The following is a 21,747-nucleotide window of genomic DNA, read 5'->3' on the forward strand; positions in this document are numbered from 1 at the left end:
TTTCCTAAAATGACATAAAGTCTATCTTGGGGAAATAATATACAATCAAGCTGGTGTATCTCACATTTTGAGGCTCGCTTACACTCACTTTTGACTCAGCAGCTGTACAATTGTGACTGGGAGGTGTATTTACACCAAACAGCTTTTAAATATTATTTTACATATCAAAGGATTTCTGTCTAGAGCTCGAAGTGGATATTGATTTATTTTTTTTAACGTTTGTTATTTTTGAGAGAGAGAGAGAGGATGCAAGCAGGAGAGGGGCAGACAGAGGGGGGGACAGAGGATCGGAAGCAGTGAGATCTGATAGCAGTGCGGCCAGTGCGGGACTTGAACTCGCGAACACGAGATCGTGACCTGAGCTGAAGGAAGACACTCAACCAACTGAGCTACCCAGGCGCCCCATGGAGTAGATATTTTTTGAATTGAGTACTCACCTCAAAATGTATTGGGGAGTTTTTGTTTTTTAATATGGTTGGTTTTTAAAAGAGCACCAGGTGAATGATGGCTGGAGAAATAAACTTTGGTGTGTTTGAAAATCTTGCTGATGTGTTTCAGGCTCCGGCCTCTATTTTTCCACTGATAACATTCCATTAGGATTCCCGGATGGCTGGCTTGGCCCAGCGCCCCGCCTATCTGCCTAGAGGTAGCCCTTGATGAAACGGAAGCTGTGTGAGCGCAGGCTGTGGCACCCACACACGGGAGTGAATCACGTTTCCCTCCTGAATTCCCAAGAGGCAGACAGGCTGTCTAGATTACCCTGGGTGTGCTGGCTCAGCCCCGGGGTCACAGCGCCCATGTATCAGCATTCACGAGGACATAAAACCAAATAAGAGACTCCGTGATCGCTCGCCACGAGGCAAAGACCAGTCACCGGCTACCTTTACCAGGGCACAGAGTGAAGTATATTTCAGGGAAGCACTTAAGTGAAAGAGAATCCCACCGACTTGCTGGGGGAAGCCAAGGGCAGCAACCAGAACTCCTTGACCTTGAAACTGGAGAAAGTCGGCACAGGGCCTTATCCTACCCCCTCCCACCAACTGTGATGCGGAGAGAGAAGTTGTACAACAAAAGGGTCTCCTTGTTGTTTATTCAGATTAAATAACTGGAAAACTGGATGTTTTCACCAAATATATTCCCCTTTCTTCTTGACTGCCCTCATACCGAAAACATCAGAACACCCCCTACCTTGTACCAAGAAAGAAAAACAAGGTAAGGGGGAAAAAGATTTGTCCCCCGTACGTGACATCTTAGGCATTTTGAACAATTCTATTTGTAATGGTAAGTGGCCACTAGAAGATTTTCTTCCGCCAGAGAAAAACAAAAACTGCGTGAGTTACACTTCAGGAATAAAGAGAGAGAAAATACTACCAAAACACTGAAAGAAGGAATTCTTTCCTTTAGCTCATTTATTTTCCTTTTTATTCCCTGTAGCAAAGTCCCGAAATGCATAACAGACCCTGCACACCGAACAGGGGAGGGGGGGTGATATCTTGGTAAAGATTTCTGGGGAAGATGGTTTGGGGAAAGGTATTCTTAACAATGCAAATATTAACAAGCGTCTGGTATTTGGGAGGTATGCAAACAATACGTCAAGAAAAATGTTTCATCGGGGAAGGACAAAACAAAATCAAGACACTTCTGCTCACCACTGTAGGCATTTTCTTACTGCCCTGCACTTTCTGGATATCTCATTCTCAGATGTCATCTTTTTATCGGCCTGTTTTCTCTAAGTCACGAGGACAGGTTTAATTATGCATCAACGACACAGGTTCATTTCAGAAGTCAAGATTTACTAATGCAGGAGTGTGGAAGCATGCTAATGACATTTTGATATTTACCAAGAGTGTGAAGTTTGGGGCTTCGACAAGATCAGTCAAACGGTAAGTTAAAAGTATTTTATTGAATGGCTAAAGAGCACAGAGGGACACAGAATCCCTAGCTACCGTTTCAAAATTATACTTGCAAATTTGGCACAAGAGGGCTTCTCAAGATTAATGCATAAACATTTTTGCTCCATTTCTTGTGAGTTACATTCCTGAGAAAAACTGCTACGATATTTGCCAGCGACTTGGACCTGGCTTTTATGACTTGGCAGGATGTCCTGAAGAGGCCCTAGGGAAGGCGTTCCGAGCTCTCCCGTGGTTAGGGGTGTTGAGGACACCTGGCGAGCAGGATGGGCTGGGGGCTGTCATCCGCGCATGCATAGGCTAATGTCCTACGTGCCTCTCCGTCTGTGACTCTGTTAGCTCCATTCTTAAGCCATGAGATAAAAGCGCCCCTCACTAAGGGCCGAGTGGCCACCTATGTCTCTCTCAGCATCTCTCTGGGGCCACGTTCCACATGAGCCCACACAACAGGGACTGGGAGGTCCACACGGATAGCGCAGGCTCACTCTCCCTGCCCAACCATCAACTCGCAGGGCTTTCACATTTCCAGGCGGTCAACAAATATTTACAGAGCTTCTACGATGCGCCAGACTAACAGCCAAAGACAGATGCACCAGTGAAGTGAAATATTAGATGGGGGGCGGGGAATGAGAAACGGGGATGTGAGAAGAGTACTCAGGATCTCTCAACGACGGCGTCTCTAAGTCTTTACAAGGAAGGGCCGAGCGGAAGAAACCTCCCCCACCCCTTCCCGGGCTGACCCGCCCCCACGCCTCCCTGCACCAGAGGTGCACAGGAATCCAGGCAGGTGTGAAAGGAGCAAACAAAGGCGATGAACGAAAAGTTGTGAGACCAGGCAGGACAAAATCAGAACAGCCCGTAGCCACTATCTAGTTTGCAAATGGACCACCCAGAAAATCTGGGAGCAATTAGGAGGGAGGAAAAACAAATGGTGGTGGGTCAGGGGCGGGGGTGGGGGTGGGGGGTGGTCTGAGGATGATGGGAGGCGGGGCATCCCCGAATGATCTTCTGCTAGGAACACAAAAGTGAGGCAACACACCGCGACGAGAGCCCAAGGGAACCGGAGCCACGGAGTGGGGGTGCACACTCACGTTCTTGCGCAATCACTCCAGCCACACAATCGTCACGTTTACAGAGTGATCAGAAAACAGATTTGAAGGTGCAGAAGGTAGGAAGCCCCATTTAAACTCTAATTGCTTTCGGACACTCATTTGAACCTTGAGAAGTGCATTTTGAACAGGACACGTGAATTTTAACAATGACATTCTTTTTATGAACTGTAAGGAGGGATGGGCTCACAGCCCGCATCCGCCTTCAACATCACAGCTCTCCAGCCAAACTGAAGACCAGCAGCGGGGACACTGTGCTCCTGCCACGGGTCAGGCGACCTGCCGTGTGGTCCGCATTGTTTCGTTAAGTCCCAACCCACCTTCTCCCAAATATTGGTCTTTGGTTACAGACGAAGAGACCATCTCACTATGTAAAATATCTTGTCCAAGGTCACGTGGCTAAGCAGCAAACAGCTGAGCCAGAATTCACACGCAGGCTCCAGATCTCCGTGGGATGCACACGGGCACACAATCCTACCAGTGCCTCTGCACGGGCTGCTCCCTCTGCTGGAAACACACACTCAGTATTTCCATCTGCCCGCCTCCTCCAAGCCCTGTTTCCCATCCCATCTCCAACGTGAAGCCCTTCATCTCCCACGCCAGATGACCTCCCGGGTTGTCGCCTCCTCTGAACGCCCTCCAGGCTACCGACCCCATGTCCAGGCCTGTTTTAACCTCACGGACCAGAACGAGACCCCGGCCCCACGTTGGATCAAACACGGTGAAGCGCATTCTTATGCCACGTCGGGCGCAAGGTTTTCCTGTCAAAGGCTGCAGAAGAGTTTTTAGAATTTTGCTTTGAAATTCTCATTTTACCTAGGAATTACCTATGATCTCTCAGCAGTCACTGGGTATATGCGAGCATGCTTGGGATCTAGGAGGCCCTGTGAGTTGTTTTCAAAGACGCTAAAACTCAGCATGCGTATTACATCTAACAGTTACTAAGACTGATCTGCCTTTTGTAGAGTTTTAAACCCTTATTAATTTCAATTTGCCGAGGTTTCTCCCTATTTTTAGAGCCTAGGAACGTTTTTTTTTTTTTTTTTTTTTTTTTTTTTCCCAGGTCTCAAAGAATTTTGTAGGCCCTTGAAAATCTAGTAGGTGCTAAGCACTGGACCTAAAGTATCTAACGGACAGAGCAGGCCTTAGCCATGTGCTGCCGTGTGTAACCCTTCTATATAGATCTGCTTCAAGCCCGGCCGCTGTCCCCACCCAGTCATGGCTTTCGGCTTATTGAAGACAGGGATTTTTGTCTTGTTGACAGATTATTTTTTACAGCGACTGGCACAGCTGCCATATAATGAATGCCAATGGCCTCACTTGTTAAAAAAATGTCATGAACAAACACAAAAACCACAACTTGAACTACACGCTCTACAACTCCTTCCCTGAAGTATCTGAAGTTATTTGAAGTTACATTCCTAATAGTTCTCAAACTCTGGGTTAAAAAAGAAAATGCTTTTGTCTTCATTGCTTTGGAAGATGGTAGGATCAAACAGAATTGAAACATTAAGACACACAGTAGGAATCTCTAGACGTCTTCAGCTTGCAGATTTCTGTTTTCCTGGCAGTGAGCTACAGATTTCCTTAAACCCACGTATAGGAGAGTGGTACTCCGAGTTTTCCAGACATTCCATGTGTCTAAGACAGCAATACTAAGTTGTTCTTGGGTCCAGGTCAGCTTCCTTTGGTAGTATTCGGGCTTTAGCTAAATGCAATCTAATAACACTGTGACGTACAGGATTAATCAAAAGCTGTTCACATGCCCAACTTTTAGGTATGGGAAAGAGGAGGCCGATGTCCCACGGGAAATAAGGAGAGGGAACGATAGCATTTGTTCCCGTGAGCTCGCCCATACGTAACATGATACTTTCTCAACACCAGTAGAAAATCACAATTCGGTAAAAGCACAACGAAAGGCCCCAGGTACACTTGCCACGAACCGTCACAAGATTTACATGAAAAACACACATTATTCGGCATGCAGACCTTCATGGTAGATACTCATCATTGAGAATAATAATTGGGCCTGACATCAAAAGGCCTAGCTTTGGTAACAAGACTGAAACAGGCCTTTTCTGCCTTGGGATAGTATCACTGCTATTTCTGTTTTCTGCACGTGGGCTGTTTCGGCCATGCCCAGACCCCGTGAAAACCCCCAGCTTTACCTGGGGACAGGCCGCATCTCATGTGGCCACTGAGAAAATGCAATTTAAATCTGCCTGCGACTATATTCTTCGAGAATCCCCAAAACGGCTCAAACTGAGCATGCCATGTTCTCATGGAAAACTGAGGAGAGGAAAAGCAAGGAGGGATGGAAAAGTAGGGAGCAGGGCTGGGAGAACTGGTGCCCCCCACGCTCTTGGCCGGCGCCGGCCCACCTCTTCCCGTTACTGTCCCGAAGCATCGCTTTCCCCATCACTCTGGCCTTCGTTTCCAGCTCCTGCACCTCCTCCAGCAACGTTTTCTTGCAGGTATGCTTGGCCCTGTGTCGGAAGGAAAAGACAAAAAGCGCATGACACAGGAACTTTATACAGCGTTAAAGCCTGGCTGCTCCCTTTTGGGGCCACATCTGGATGCCCTTGGACGCCGAGGCTGCAGCTCCGGACATTGTGGAACAGTCACAGTCCCGGTGCGTGGCCGGGGCTCCACTTTCATACACCAGGAAGCATCCCAAGTCCCCCAGAACACACTTGGACCGTGAGCCTCAGAAGTTAGCCCACATCCGCCAAGGAACACTGCCTGCTGCTGAAAGCCTGAGAATCTGGCTGAGGGCCCAGCCTTTCAGACCAAGGACCGGGGTCCATGGATATTCATGGGTCCATCTCCAAAGTGTTTCACTGCAGAACCTAAGAACCCAGAAGATGCTTTAAATCCTTACCCTAGTGGATGTATGCGGATCCCTTAGCCCTGGCCCCTACTGGGATCACAGACCCCGGGTGAGTAGTTTGTTCTCTTTTTAGCGTCAAAAGAGCCACTGTCACAGCAGGAATGGGATGTATGTATGTATGTATGTATGTTTATTTAATTTTGAGAGATAGAGACAGAGTGTGAGTGGCAGGTGTCAGGGGGTAGAGGGTGGGGCGGGGGGCAGAGAGAGGCACACACAGAATCCAAAGCAGGCTCCAGACTCTGAGCTGTCAGCACAGAGCCCGACGTGGGGTTTGAACTCATGGACCGTGAGATCATGACTATGAGCTGAAGTCAGATGCTTAACCGACTGAGCCACCCAGGCCACCCAGGTGCCCCGGGAATGGGGTTTATAATGCTGGAATTCATGCTCTTCAAGCCAAACTCTGGACCTGAAATTTAGGGTCAATACAAATATCCAGGCACAGCTTTTCCACTGTTCTCTTGCAGAGACTTACCCTCAGGGCCCATCTATGTGGGTCTCCATGGCGTAAAGCAACTGATGTAGCAACGGAAATAAGCTGGCCTCTGCACCACAGTTTAAAGCTCAGCCTGGTCAGGTCACCCCCCTCAAACTGCAGGAAGAACCGCCTGCCCTTTTTTTCTGATTAAACTAAGAATACCTTACAACATTCAAACAAGCAGCTGATCTCAGGATCTTCCTGAAATTGAGACTAAACACAGAGCTACTGGTTGGAAACGGTCCTGCTGAAGGAAAAGGCCATTTGACTAGACACAGGTATGAAACGGGGGGGGGGGGGGGGGGGCAACTAAAAAGAAAAAGGGCTCATTGCTTAGCAATATAGGGCAGGTTTCTGTATTACAAAAAGCTTTTCATTAGTTTCAGTGTAAACAGATGTGGAGACCCTGCTAAGTGCCAGGACTCAAAGACAGAACAAGAACAAAAACGGAGCATCTCTGCAAGGAAGAGAAAACAGCGTAACGGGAACATTCTGAAGACGCAAGCTGTTGCAGTGAAATCGCATTCTTCCTCCCACCCTCCACCTTCAAGGGAAGAAGTCTGTTAAGATAACGCCCAGTCATCCCCTAACACTCCAAGTTAATCTATAATGGAGTATTAGTCCTAAGACACTGTGTATGTGCCTGTCATTCCTTTTCCCCAAAGTAAACAAGAGAACTTAGCCACACAGGTTTTAACACATAATACCTTAATTACATCAAGCCGAGTCCCGGGACTCAGTAGTGATAACATACTGCAGTTCAAAGCAGAGACTGTGGAATTTTAATTTAAACAAGAAATGAGAAAACGTTTAACGTTTTGCCGGAGACAGTAAAAAAAGAATGTTGAAATTTGCACTGTTCATTATTATTGAATATGCTGGGCCCCCAACTTGAACTTTTATCTCATGGGCTCACGGGGCTAGGATGATAGGGAGACAACTAAGGGGCAAGCCCCGCTCCGCTAGGATTCACCCCAGATATACAGGTCCCCAAATACACAGAGAACACATCTGCGGGTCCTGGGGGATGAACATGTGCTCTGTTTCAGGATGGTCCTCAATCCATCCCTCCCCTCCTTCCTCCCTCCTTCTCCCAACACAGAGCAATCAGGGCTCATCAACCTCTGTAACAGCCCTCGGAGTTATCTTCTGGGCTGGGGGACAAGGGTGCCACCAAGAAGTAGGCTAGGAACAGGGAGGCTGGGCCAGTGGGCTGGAAATCTACACCTTAGGCCAAGGGAAAACGAATCTGACCCACTACATTGAAACTGCCAGTTTTGGCTCATTCACAAAATCATTTCAGGGTGAAATGATCTGAGTATCCTAATGCCCCCAGACACTGTGCATGTTTTTAATGGATGAAACTCATTGGTGTCCAAGAATTACTCAGCAAGTTTTCAGTATTTCCACGAGCCTAGCTCATGGGACTTGACCACTATTTGAGAACACCGTATGGCAACGCTTGGGGATGATTCCGTGAGTCTTTCTGCGTGTGGCACTGGGGTAGAAGTGATGTTAGCAACGCAAAACTGCTTTTTCAAGGGACTTTACATCATTAATAAATTCTTCGTTAGATGAATGGCTCTCCTCCCCCTGTCAAAGTTCACATGCGAAAAGCCGGCCTTTAAGCATCAGCCACTGGCATGCAAGTTCGGTCTCACCAGGCACCGGGGTGTGGCTTGTTCTGAGTCACAGCTGTGACACAGTGAGCCCCACTGTCCCCCAACGGCTGGCCCGCTGTGGTCTGGGGCTGCTCCATCCAACCTCGCACCAAAAGACCAGATGATCCCACGAGGGGTAGCGTGGGTTGCTTAGCCACTGTCAGAGTGTGAGAGTTGGCTGGGAGCCTCCAGATACAGCTATGGGTATCTCCACGTATTCGGGGGTTTTTAACACAAATAGATCGACGTAGCATCTTGACCTTTGCACCTTTCTGTTTCTGAAACTTTGTTCCTTGACTCCCTCCTCTACATGGAAAAGCAGCAAGTCAAGGAGATGTTCGATTCCACTAAATGTGGATGAAAATGTAAATACAATTTGGTTCACAAAAACTTAGTTTAGTTGGGTTTTTTTTTTTTTAAATCAAGACTCATTTGTATACAGAAATTTCTTATTACTTTTTATTTCCATTTAACTCCCTATCTGGGATTATAATAAGGAAATAGAGTCATTCTGGAATTGCTGAACGTATTGTGTGCTGACTGGTAAAGTATAAGAGATACAGTTAGATAAAAGGAGACGGGTTCCTGTGCCCAGTGGCCTTGAGCTTTATATTATTTCTACAAAGCAACTAACGAATTTCTCCTAAATGAGAATGAGTGCATGGCAGCTTACCTAAGAATGTGGTCATGGGTAAACATTTTGGAAGCGTGTAAGCTAAAGTGTATTAAAATAGTTCTGGGCAATTTAAACTTCATGCTTCTAATAAAAATACTCATTAGCCAGGTATCACATATAATCAGTCAATTATTTTAGTAAAAGATGTGTTAGTTCGGTCCCTGATGAAAATTATGGTTAATAGGATAACAGAGGAGGTACTTTATGGCAACCAAATCTGACTTAAGATAGTCTCACGGATCTTCGACCAGAAAGCTGACAGACTTCATGGAAAAAATGACTGAATTACCTCATGCTGGTTTTCTTTCTTTCTTTCTTTCTTTTTTTTTTTTTTTTTTTTTCCCCTGACTCTGAAACAGTCTAGTTCCTGAAATGGGAGAGGGGGACTGGGCAGGCTAAGGGGGGAAAATGTAGAAAGAGCAGCTCACTTCCCTCAACACTCATAGAAATACATGCAAAAAGGTGGGCCTGCCTCCTGCTGGGATTTAAAAGCTCTTTCAAAAGAGAGTCAACCTCCAACATTCAAGACAAAACAAAAAGTCCAGTAAGATTGGGCCAAGGCAAGATGAGAGAGTCATCCCGTGAGAGACTCTGACAGGCCCCACAGGCTCTTCCGGTGCTCGGTAATTCCGATTCACTTCACTCAAAACTCTCCTTGGAAGCCCAAGGACAGCCACAGCACATCGTGTCTCAATAAATAGTTGACACCCGGAACCCAGTGAAGGGAGGTTGTGGACAAGCAGGGTTCGCGTGTTTGCTCAGTGTGCAGGAAGGAAAACCGGAACACGTCCCGGGAGTTAAAGCTCAGAAAGAGAAATCACAGTGCGACTGACTCATAGTCGGCTTTCTCTTCCCAGAGAAGCCTGTGAATTTACGGGACTCGACAACATCGATGTCAGGCTGGGAGTGTAAACATGGGCCCCGTGATCACAGGGAGGATTCCCAAGTAAACTTGTGAAATTCTTGTTTTTTGAGGACAGAGGTGACTGTACTTTAGACGTGAAATGTGTACTACAAATTGAGCATATTCTTTGGGCAAATACTGCAGGTGAGAGCCAAGGTACACACCCTCCCTGGTTTCTCCAAACAGAAAGGGACAAAAGTACGTTTCTGTAAGTGTCCCTGCACTTTGGTAGCGGCCCTTCCGGCTCAGCCCAAAGCTGAGGTGCCGTCTGCTCCTGGGAAGGGCTGTTTTCTGGGCCCCTACCGGGCAGGAGGTAGCAGGTGGGACAATGCCTGGGGTCTGTCTGCCTCTGTTGGCCCCCCACCAGCCTCCTCACCACAGAGCACGGTCCCTGCTCCTACCTGGCTGGCAAGCTTCTTGGAAATGAAGTGACTTTTGCTCTTTCCATCCGGTGGAGCTGGAGGCAGTGTCCTTTGATTTGTTCTTGCTAAAATGTAAATGGCACTAATTTTACAGTGCCAGGGGAAACCAAAAACAAGTCCTGCTTGAAGGAATAATTTGCTTCCTTGGTGACCGGTAACTTTTACTCAGAATGGATTGGAAAAGACGAGGAGGTAGAGAACACTGTCATCGGCCAACACTCTTCGAAATGGTAGAAAGATACTTTTGCTAAAGTCTCACTTGGCAAATACAGTCTCAATAACATGTTTTTTCATGGCATTAATCTAGATAGTTGAATTAAAATAGGCTGAGATTAATTTATAATTGCATCACTATTCTCAATCAGTATAAATTGTAAAGTGATCTAATGTAACCAACGTCATGCTGTATTTACCTAAAATTAACCCAACTGTCATGTGAAATTGAAGCAATTTAGCAAGGTAAAATGGTATGCCACAATTGGGCTTTGTGCTATAAGAACAAATAATAGAATATTTTCTCTCAGTGCATTTATTAGATTAAGAAAACATCTTTCCTGGCTATAATTTCATTTCCAAAGATTCTAGTTCAGTTATTTACAAAACACGGGTTTAGTAGATAAAAGGAAAGTAGTGGTAAATCAAGCCATTTAATAAATTAGAATTATTTAGTTTTTACCAACAGTTGCAAAACTTAGTGAAGAGGAAAAAAAACCCACCCAAAATATGTGCTATACAATTCTCTCTCTTCCTCTCTCTCTCTCTCTCTCTCTTCCTCTCTCTCTCTCCACGTTAGGCATCATTGGGTGTCAAGATAATGCCAAAGTGAAGACTTTTTCAAAAGACATCCTTAACTGTCAGGCAAGAACAATTCTCATTGAGTGTGGGAGGAAGGGGGAGATAAAAATGAAATCTGATGTCTTTTCCTGGAAGGTTTGGATTAAAGTCTCAATTCTCTACCTCAGGGCCCCAAAATAATTATGCTTTGCCTAAAGTAAAACCAATCCAGGAGGCTCAATTTTCAGGGAAGTCGGCAACTGTTTGTAGGAGGGATCAGGCCTGCCCCAAACAAAACTCAGTGTTACCTCATTTGGAGTATTCCGTCTTTTTCTCATGGATAAAATTAAAACTTACATTCTCTTGGAACGTAGTTGCTTCACTTACCTTGTACACAAGATATTTCAGAAACAATATTATTTTGAAACATAAGCAAAAGTTGAGCATGAATTGTTTCCTGTCTGACCCACATTATAATTTCATCTTTGTGATTAATGTTCACATAGATCTGTACACGGACACTCTAAATAAATTATATTTGAAGGATTCCTACTGTGAGTTACTGGGAAAATGAAGACTCCTTCCTTCCAAGTATTTTCTAATTTGAAATGACCTCCACGTACAGTTTTTGGCCAGGCAGGAGACCTGATTCTTGAGAAGTCCCACAGCATGCAGGACCCTACCGCAGGGTTCACGAAAGGTGATTGCAAGGGCAGCTGAGCAAGACTTAGGGCGGGCACTTCACTTTTCACTTACGCTCTCCACGCCACATCTTCGATCAAACACGCCGTGGGAACCAGAAATAATCCCAACCAGAAGTGTGCAGAGCTCAGGACCATGGTTGCCTGCAAGACAGAGAAGTGACACGTGCGTTAGGTTTGTTCTTTCAAAAAACCTATGTGATTTAATCAATGGAAAACATCCCATAACACACACACACACACACACACACACACACACACACACACACACAACAGACATTCAATCACAGCGAAAATGTGCCTCTCTGTTGATCTCCATCAGCTCTGGTCTCCTTTCATTTTTACAAGCGTTGTTGTCTCCCTCTTTAAAAAGTGCTTTTTAAAGCCTCTTTCTGATCAGAACGCTGTCCCCAAATCCCTTCTATATGGAAAGGTTGGAGTCAGCTTGCTCTCAAATCAACTTTTCTCTAGGAGGCTCATTACATCCACTTCCCTTATACATCAGCCCATGTTCCTTCGCTGCTCATTCGTTCGTAGAACCAGTACCTTGGTGCAAGGTACAGTGATTCTGAACACCCAGAAGAGGAAAATGAATGGTTATAGTCCTTGCCTCCCAGGAACTTAAAATCATTAAGTACACACACACACACACACACACACACACACACACACACACACACAGTATAATCTATAGATTTTTCCCTGATTTTCAACAGGGTCATATGCTGATAAACCCATCATAAATTGAAAATATCATAAGTCAAAAATGCAGTTAATACACCTAACTTACTGAACACCATAGCCAGTTGGGCAAAATCATCAAAACCCTATTTTATTTTTTTAAGTTTATTTTTGTTTTGAGAGATATATAGAAGCACGCTGGGGAGGGGCAGAGAGGGAGAGGGACACAGAATTCTAGGCAGGCCCCATGCTGTCTGTGCAGAGCCCGATGCGGGGCTAGAACTCACAAATCATAAGATCATGATCTGAGCCTAAATCAAGACTTGGGAGCCCAAACAACTGAGCCACCCAGGTACCCCAAGCCTATTTTATAATAAAGCATGAATGTGGAAAACTGTATGGAGGTTCCTCAAAAAATTACAAATAGAAATAAACATAGGGTCCCAAAATTCCACTACTGGGTATTTAGCCAAAGAAAACAAAAACACTAATTCGAAAGATATATGTGCCCTTATGTTTACTGTAGCATTATTTACAATCCATAGCCAAGATATGGAAGCAACCTAAGTGTCCATCAACAGATGAATGGATCCAGAAGATGTGGGGGGGGGGGGTGTGTACGGACACACAACGGAATATTACTCACTCACACACACGGAATATTACTCAACCATGAACACGAATGAGATCTTGCTATGTGGGACCACGTGGATGGACGTACCAGAGGGTATAATGCTGAGTGAAAGAAGCCAGACAGAGAAAGACAAAAGCCCTATTTTCCCTTTTACGTGGAATCTAAAAAACAAACTTATTAACAAACAAAAACGCAGAAAAAGACCCATAAGTACAGAGAACAAATCAGTGGTTGCCGGAGGGGAGGGGGAATGCAGGGGGGGAGGGTAAAACAGATGAAGAGGGTGACAGAGGCTTCCATCACAGGGATGAAAGGCACAGCCTAGGGAAGACGGTCAGTGGGACGGGAAGCGTTGTATGGTGACACGTGGCAGTCACACTACAAAGAGATTTGTTGCATCACTACACTGCGCACCGGAAGCTAACATAACATGGTGTGCCAACTATGCTTTGATAAAAAAAAGAAACAAAAAACGAGAATCTCCTGCGACGTACTGAATACGGTGCTAAAAGTGACAGGTAATTGTCTGGGTGGCGAATGGTTGTGAGCATGTCGGTTATTCACCCTCGTGGCTGTGCCGGCTGCCTGGGGAGTGGCCACTGCCCGGCGTCACGAGAGACAGTCGTACCACATGCCGCTGGCCTAGGAAAAGATCCAGATTCAAAGCTCCAAGTACGGCTTCTACTGAATGCATCTCGCTCTCACGTCATCATCAAGTTGGAAAATCCTAAATGGAACCATCCTAAGTCAGGGACCGTCCGTACACGACACAGCGGAATATGACATGTATTGTGATCACATTCTAGGGGGTTTCAGAAGGCTGGTCAGGCTCCTTAAAGAACACAGAACGTGAGATGTGTCTAGAAAGATAAGCAGGGTTTCGGCAGCTAGGGAAGGGTAGAGGGAGAGCAGTTCCAAGGGGAACGATGAGTGACAGGGACAGGCAGCGAGGACAGCAGCCTTTGATGAGCTTTTCTTGGTCCTGGCATGCTGCATCACAGACAGTTTGGGGCAGAGGGTTTTTTAAGGTATAGAGCTGTGGGGCCAAGTTAAATGTCAGGGGAGGAGGGGAAAAGAGAATGTAGGGCAAAAGCTGGGGAGGGAGGTGCGGACAAGTTTGCTCTAAGCAAATGTGGGGGCTGGGGAGTAGGGAGTCCTTAGATTGGGGTTTCTGGTGAGCCGGGCTGGGAGCTTGGAGCTGGCTGGCAACTGGCAAGTTGGCCTGGAAGGGTGGGCCACTTCGAAAAGGGACAGGGGTGACAGAACCCTTCATGTTCGTTCCTTTGCTTTTCTGGAGTCCTCACCATTTGGTTCAACGGGAAGAGAGAGGTTTTGCCACAACTCATTACCAAGTGGCCGGAGGCTTTCCGAGGGCAGGCGGGCAGTGGGGTCGAGGCACACGTAAGCCGGGGGACACTTGCAGGGACGCGGCAGGGCTGAGAATCAGGGGGCGCTCAGGGCAGCTCTCTTCAAGTGCAGAGGGCGGGGTTTGGCCCCCACGTGGCATGCTAGTTTCAACGCGCTCTCTGGTTTCCGTCCTCTGTTCTGGTGGGCCCGCCACACCCACCGCGGCCCTTGTCCCGAGCAGCCACGGCAAAGCCCACGCCTAACCGCTCGGGTCTTGCCTCCGAACTCTGTCGCGTGGCTCTCCACGGGACTCGGAGCTTCTGACGATGAGTCTGAGACGCAGTGAGGTCTGGGGTAAAGCTGAACTCCACCCAGGGCCTGGAGGACTTGCTTTGATTTTTCTAAAAAAAGTCCCTGTTTTCTGACTTAAAACTATGGGAGCGCGTTGCGCCCCATCAATCACGTCTCTTCCACTTCATCCTCAGGAAATAAGTAATAAAGTGTCCGAAGAAGTAAGTGCAAGAATAGTCACACCGTGCTGTGCTACCAAAGACAGGAAGAAAGAAACGTCCAAGAACAGGACTTAATTATATTGTGGTCCTACAGACAATGGGCTCGTGGGTGGCAATTAAGAGGGACAGAGAATTAGATTGGTTGGCACGGAGGAATGTTATAAGGCTAATGCAAACTCCGGTTCTGACACCTCTTCCAACGGACCCACCATGGCAATGGGAGTGTGGGAAAAGCAGCACAACTGGGCCAAATCTCGAAATTGAACTTGAGATGCCATGTCCTGATGTAGTCTGCTACAAGTTCCCGTGTCTTTGAATGTGAAGCCTTCAGCACGTGTCTATATACGTCAATATACACTCCGATTGTTGTAGGTCGTGTTTTAGGATTTGCTCGCCTTTCGCAAATGCATTTTGGGACTTCAGAAGGGGTGGAGTGGTCCCGGCCTTGCTGGGCTGGAGACTAACACCCGCTTTCATACGTGCTGCTGACATGTTCGTGAATAATGCATCTGGGATACAGGAGGACGGTGACTGGTGTTTGCGTATCTCTCTGGCTATCTCTACTTCCCGCTTTTTCTACTGAAAACATGTATTACTCACACGAAAGAAAGATGTAACCCGACCCCTCCCTCCACCTCCCAAGCGAACCATGGGAAGGAGCCCATCAACAACCCTCTTGCCTCTATGGTTGGCTGAGTCCCCGGCCGCAGGGCTGAGTTGGCACCTTGGGTGTTGCTCTCTGCTGTACCCGCCTGGGGTGGTACTTGCCCATGGAAGGTGGGACTGGTTTGAGCTATACTTACCGGGGGTACGTCCTGGATCATCTGCTAGGTGTATTTACCAAAGGGTACGGTCATTTAAAAATAACACTTGACAGCAATGATTTAAACTAGATTACGAAACTCAGTAAGAAGTTTACTTGCTGAGCGAAGTAAGGACCGTGAACTTTGAGCTGCCCTACTGGAAATATGAAGCTCCCACCCAAATTGACAAAAGTTATATAGAGATTTGCAAATATTGTTGTTGCTGTTGCTGGTGTTTACAACTTGGAGCCGGGAAGATTTCGTGTATATAACTTAAAAGTGTGGTTCCAGAAAAGTTTCTACAGATTTTCACGGAATGACTGAGGTCCAACATCCTGAAAGCTTCCCTAAGGCCACAGCTTTAGTTATTTAAACTTAATTACATTTTCTTGTTCTCTTAAGCATGACCAAAAAAAAAATGTTTATTGAGCTGGGCTGGGTGACAAATGGCACTTAATTACTCTTTCCCCTCCTCTCTCCTAAGTACTATTGAGTGAGGCTTTAAAAATATCCTTTTGATGTGCTAACAGTCTGTTGGGAAGAAGGGACCCCCTCTTCCCAGTTAGCACATCTTTACTAGCACAGACATGAGCCACTCAGGTGCCAAATGCACAGGAACCCACTGCAGTAAACTGAGGCTCAGGTGGGTAGAATGAGTTGGTACATTAGGGCGCAAAAAGGTGAGAGCCCAGACAGGACTGGAGGTTTGTCTGACTATAATGAGCTGCCCAGCACAGCACTGAGTTAGATTAGAAGTATGAACCAGGGGCACCCACAACAGGAGTGATCAGGGATTAGTGCGTTTGTTGGCTACAGTGCTACTAATCTCACACACACACCCGCAAACTCAGGTCCAGCCATCCAGGAACATGGTGATAGACCAGGAGTTTGTTGTTGTTGTTTTTTTTTTAAGTTTTATTTACTTGAGAGAGCGCACATGCGTGTGCAAACATGAGCAGGGGAGGAGTGGATAGAGAGGGAGAGAGAGAATCCCAAGCAGGCTCCATGCTGTCATTGCAGAGCCTGATGCAGGGATTGATTTCACCACCATCAGATCATGACCCTAGATGATATCCAGAGTTGAATGCTCAACCGACAGAGGCACCCAAGAGACCAATAGATGAGAAGTTTCAAAAGGGAAGCAGAAGTAACCAGAGCCAGGTAAGGTACTTCGTGCTCCCAGTGCGGGGTGCATGGGAACCAAGGTGCTGACAGCGGAAGCCAACCGCTCACCGGCCCAGAGAAGGAATTAGGACTTCTTTGTGCATCTCTATGTGCAGGACTTCTCATGTGACCCCTCACAGTTCCCGTTGAACAGAAGGAAATTTAATTCTGCAACTTCCCCCCAGGATCTGCTGCCACATCCAAAGCCGTTGGTTGTCCCCAAGCCCCACTGCCTGCCCTAAACGTGAGCAATGAGGGTCTTCCTTCTCCCGCACCCACCCATCCCGGGGCAGGAGAGAACGAACATCCCCCAGCACAGACTTGGCAATAGCACTCAAGCCCCAAGTCTGACTTCCATTTAACACCAGAAACACAGGGCACCAAATTCAAACTGTAAGTCAAAGAAAATCTGGAGGACTTGCAGTGTCACAAAAACAGAACCAAAGAACCGCCCCCCCCAATCCCTGCGCCCCCCCCCCCCCCGCCCCCGGCCACAGTAACAAAATTAAGCCAAACCTCTAAGGACCATCCGCCTGGTAGGGACACTTGTATTTGTGATTTCTACTCCTTAAGTCTTGTTTACCCCTCACCTTTCCTAAATTTGTGTTTCCATTCAAAGGCCAAGGGAGCCCTAGTTTTGTCGGTGAGCTCTGGCTTTCCAAAAACCTTGTTTGCCACGGATGCGCACGAGGGAAGTTAAATCCGCTTTTCTCTCTGCGAGAGTCGTTTTGGGAAGGGTGGCGATGTACGTTCTCGCACTATTTGCTCTGGGTGACTGTGGGACAGTCGACGCGTTTGTTTAGGAGCTGTGCAGCCCCCCCACGCCAAGGCTGAGAGGCAGGTGCACGGCACAAATCCATCCTCCCCAGGGAACTCTGGGGCAGGCGCAACGACAGACAGGTGCAGGGAAGACTATCCCTTGTGTGGCTCGATAAAGGACCGAGCTGAGACCACATCCACTCGCTTCGGGAAGGAGGGCGCAATTTCAGGCTGAAATCGAGTCCCCTTCCCATAGTCACGTGTGCCCACAGTTCTCCTCCACAGAATACCTACGGCATTAACGCTGGTGCCAATGTCACGCTTAGATTTACTGAAAAGTAACGTCTCAGTTGTCTCCCACAGAACGTCCTCAGACGACTCTCCTCCCCCGCACTCGGAATGCAAATGAAGTTTTGGAAAAACAACCAAGTGATGCCAGAAGCGCCTACATACCTGTGCTAACTCAGAAACCACCCCACACGCCTGATCTGGACATTTAAATGCCAGCCCAGTGGCACGTCCAGATCTACCTGCACAAAAGGGGACTTGAAGCCATAACCCCCGGCACAAGAAGCTGCTACCTCAGCCTTGCTGTGATCCCTGAAGATGGGCGAGAAGAACCAACCACCTAAAAATATCATTCCCACAAACGTGGGGTTGTTAAGAACCAAGCATGTAACAAACGCTCTCTTTTTGACAGTGGGCTTTATTAATTTTTTTTTTTTTTGTCACTAAAGCATAAGGTGGCTCTATCAATGGACACTATTATTTTGAAAGCCTCAAAAGTTAGTGGTGGATGATTAATGTGGGGCATCTGGGTGGCTCAGTCGGTCGAGCGTTCGACTTCGGCTCAGGTATGATCTCACCGTTCGTGAATTCAGGCCCCGCGTCGGGCTCTGTGCTGACGGCTCGGAGCCTGGAGCCTGCTTCGGATTCTGTGTCTCCCCCTCTCTCTGACCCTCTCCCGTTCACACTGAGTCTCTCTCTCTCAAAAAAAAACAAAAAAAAACAAAAAAAAAACTGTATTCCCCCTCCAGGAGGATAAAGGAATGCTTTCTGGGGAAGGGGGGTATTATAATTTAAATACAGTCAAATGCGCAACTCTTCAGTTTTTAGTTCAAAGAGTTCTGACAATTGTGTACATCTGTATAACTACACCTGCCAGATCCCTCCCCTGCCCTGATTTGTCACTAACAGCTAAGTTTTGCCTGTTTTAGGACTTCACGTAAGCGGGAAGACATTCTTTCACCCAACATGATGCCTTTGAGATTCATGCGTGTTCCTGCGGGTATCTATAACCTATTCTTTTTAAAATGTTTGAGCGGTATTCTGTTGTGTGAATATGTCACAATTTGCTTAACCAGTCTCCTGTGAATGGACCTTGGGGTTCTTTCTAGTTTGGGCCTATTACCAATAATGAGGCTGCTGTGCGCGTGTGTACAGAGTCGTTTTTGTGTACGTATGTTTCTGTTTCTTTGGGGTCAACACCTGAGAGTGGGGTTGCTCTGTCATATGCACAGGTATACCGCAGAGATGTTGGGGGTTCAGTTCCAGACCACGACAATAGAGCAAATATTGCACCGAAACACGTCAAATGAGGTTTTTTGGTTTCCCACTGCATATAAAAGTTATGTCTATGCTATATCATAGTCTGTTAATCGGGCAATGGAATTAGGTCTTAAGAAACAATGCACATACCTTAATTTAAAAAATACTGTACTGCTGAGAAAAGCTAACCATCACCTGAGCTTTCAGCAAATCGTAATCCTTTTGCTGGGGGAGGGTCCTGCCTCGATGTCGATGGCTGCTGACTGATCGGGGCGGCGGGTGCTGAAGGCTGGCGTGGGTGTGGCAATTTCTTAGAAGAAACACTCAAGTTTGCTGCAGCAAGGGACTCTTCCTTTCACGAGTGGTTTCCCTGTCACGTGAGATGCTGTTTGATAGCATTTCACTCACAGTGGAACTTCTTTCAAAACTGGAGTCAGTCCTTTCAAATCCTGCCGCTGCTTTAAGTACCAAGCGTATGTAACATTCTAAATCCTTTGTTGTCATGTCAACAAGCTTCACAGCATCTTCAGCAGGAGCAGAGTCCATCTGGAGAAACCACGTTCTCTGCTCAGCGGTGAGAAGCAGTCCTCACCCCATCGCGTCCTGTCACGATATCCCGGCAATGCCGTCCACCTTCAGGCCACACTTCTAGTCCTGGTTCTCTCGCTGTTTCCACCACGTCAGCCGTGATTGCCTCCACCGACGCCCCGAGCCCCCAGAGTCATCCCCAAGGGTGGGAATCCACTTCTGCCAAACGCCTGCACATGTGGATATTTTGACCTCTTCGCACGAATCACGAATGTTCTTGATGACATCTAGAATGCCGAATCCTTTCCGGGAGGTTTTCAATTTGCTTTGCCCAGATCCATCAGAGGAATCACTTTTTATGACATCGATAGCCTTTCAAAACGCATTTCTTCAATAGGAAGACTTGAAAGTGGAAATGACTCGTCGATCCGTGAGCTGCAGAATCCACGCCGTGGCAGCAGGCATGGAAACGTTAGTCTCCTTGGGCGTCTCCATCAGAGCTCTTGGGTGACCACGTGCACTGGCAACGAGCAGCAATATTTCCAAAGGAATCTTTCTTCCTGAGCAGCAGGTCTCAACCGCGGGCTTAAAATATTCAGTAAACCATGTTGTAAACGTGACGTGCTGGAAACAGACATACTGTCATCCAGGCTTCGCTGATCCACTTGTAAAGCACAGTGGACTGGGCATAATTCTAACGGGACCTAGGATTTTCAGAACGGTCCGTGAGCACTTCACGGACTTCAACTTCAGCAAAGTTGGCTTCCGGTTCAAGTCACCAGCTGCATTAGCTTCTAACGAGAGAGTCAGCCTATTCTTTGGAGCTTAGAAGCCAGGCAGTGGCCTCTCTCTAGCTGTGAAAGTCCTCAGTGGCATCTTCTTCCAATAGAAGTCTGTTTTGTCTGCATTGAAAATCTGCTGTTTGGTGCAGCCACCTTCATTAACTACCTTGGCCAGACCTTCTGGAAACTTGCTGCCGCTTCTCGTCAGCACCTGCTGCTTCACCCTGCACCATTTATTTTCTGGAGGCTTCCTTCTGTAAGCTTCATGAACCCACCTCTCCTAGCTTCCAACTCTGCTCCTGGTAGCCTCCTCACCTCTCTCGGCCTTCATAAAACTGAAGAGAATTAGGGGCTTGCTCCGGGTTAGGCTTTGCTTGGAGGGAATGTTGTGGCTGATGTAACCTTCTGTCCAGGCCACTCCAGGTGACTCTGGATCTGCAATAAGGCTGTTTCCCTTGCTCACCATTTGTGTGTTCACCGGAGAAGCCCTTTCAACTTCCTTCCAGAACGTTTTCTCTGCATTCACAGCTTGGCTGTCTGGTGGAAAAGGGCTAACTTTGGGTCTGGCTCAGCTTTGGGCAAACCTTCCTCACCAAGCTCGATCATTTCTAGGTTTTGATTCGAAGCGAGAGACGTGAGACTCTTCCTTACACGTGAACACATAGAGGCCGCTATAGGGTTATTCACTGGCCTAATTTCAATATTGTTGTGTCTCGCGGAACAGGGAGGCCCAAGGAGAGGAGGAGAGACCGGGAATGTCTGGCTGGGGGTGGAGCAGTCAGAACATACACATTTGTGGATTGAGTTCACTGTCTTACATGCGTGTGGTTTGCGGCGCCCCCAAACTCTTGTTACAAGAGTAACGTCAAAGATCACTGATCCCAGGTCCCCATAACAAATATAATAATGACAAAGTGTGAGGGGCCCCTGGGTGGCTCAGTTGGTTAGGCATCCGACTTCAGCTCAGGTCTGATCTCACTGTTGGTGAGTTCAAGCCCCGCATACAGGCTCTGTGCTGACAGCTTCAGATTCTGTGTCTCCCTCTCTCTCTGACTGTCCCCCACTCATACTCTCTCTCAAAAATAAATAAACATTGGGGCGCCTGGGTGGCGCAGTCGGTTAAGCGTCCGACTTCAGCCAGGTCACGATCTCGCGGTCTGTGAGTTCGAGCCCCGCGTCAGGCTCTGGGCTGATGGCTCGGAGCCTGGAGCCTGTTTCCAATTCTGTGTGTCTCCCTCTCTCTCTGCCCCTTCCCCGTTCATGCTCTGTCTCTCTCTGTCCCAAAAATAAATAAAAAACGTTGAAAAAAAAAAATTAAAAAAAAAAAAATAATAAAAAAATAAATAAACATTGTTTATTTTAACAATAATTATTATTAATCATCTATAATTAATATATCTATATTAATTAATTATTCTAATAAATTATATTAATCTATTAATTAATTAATAGATTAATCAA

General features: G+C 47.0%; 1 protein-coding gene across 9 annotated transcripts in view; it reads right to left on the bottom strand.

Moving 5' to 3' along the window:
* Nucleotides 1-21,747, bottom strand: part of ATP8A2 (ATPase phospholipid transporting 8A2) — a 614,836-nt gene that overhangs the window by 46,980 nt on the left and 546,109 nt on the right. For all 9 annotated transcript variants that reach the window (XM_058689525.1, XM_058689573.1, XM_058689555.1 and 6 more), the window contains 2 exons: nucleotides 11,584-11,672; nucleotides 5,401-5,505 (listed from right to left, as the gene is read on the bottom strand). In XM_058689525.1, coding sequence (XP_058545508.1) covers nucleotides 5,401-5,505; nucleotides 11,584-11,672 — 194 coding nt within the window. The remainder of the gene's footprint in view (nucleotides 1-5,400; nucleotides 5,506-11,583; nucleotides 11,673-21,747) is intronic.

The sequence above is a fragment of the Neofelis nebulosa genome, chromosome 1 (genome assembly GCF_028018385.1).
Source record: "Neofelis nebulosa isolate mNeoNeb1 chromosome 1, mNeoNeb1.pri, whole genome shotgun sequence".
Lineage (NCBI taxonomy): Eukaryota > Metazoa > Chordata > Mammalia > Carnivora > Felidae > Neofelis > Neofelis nebulosa.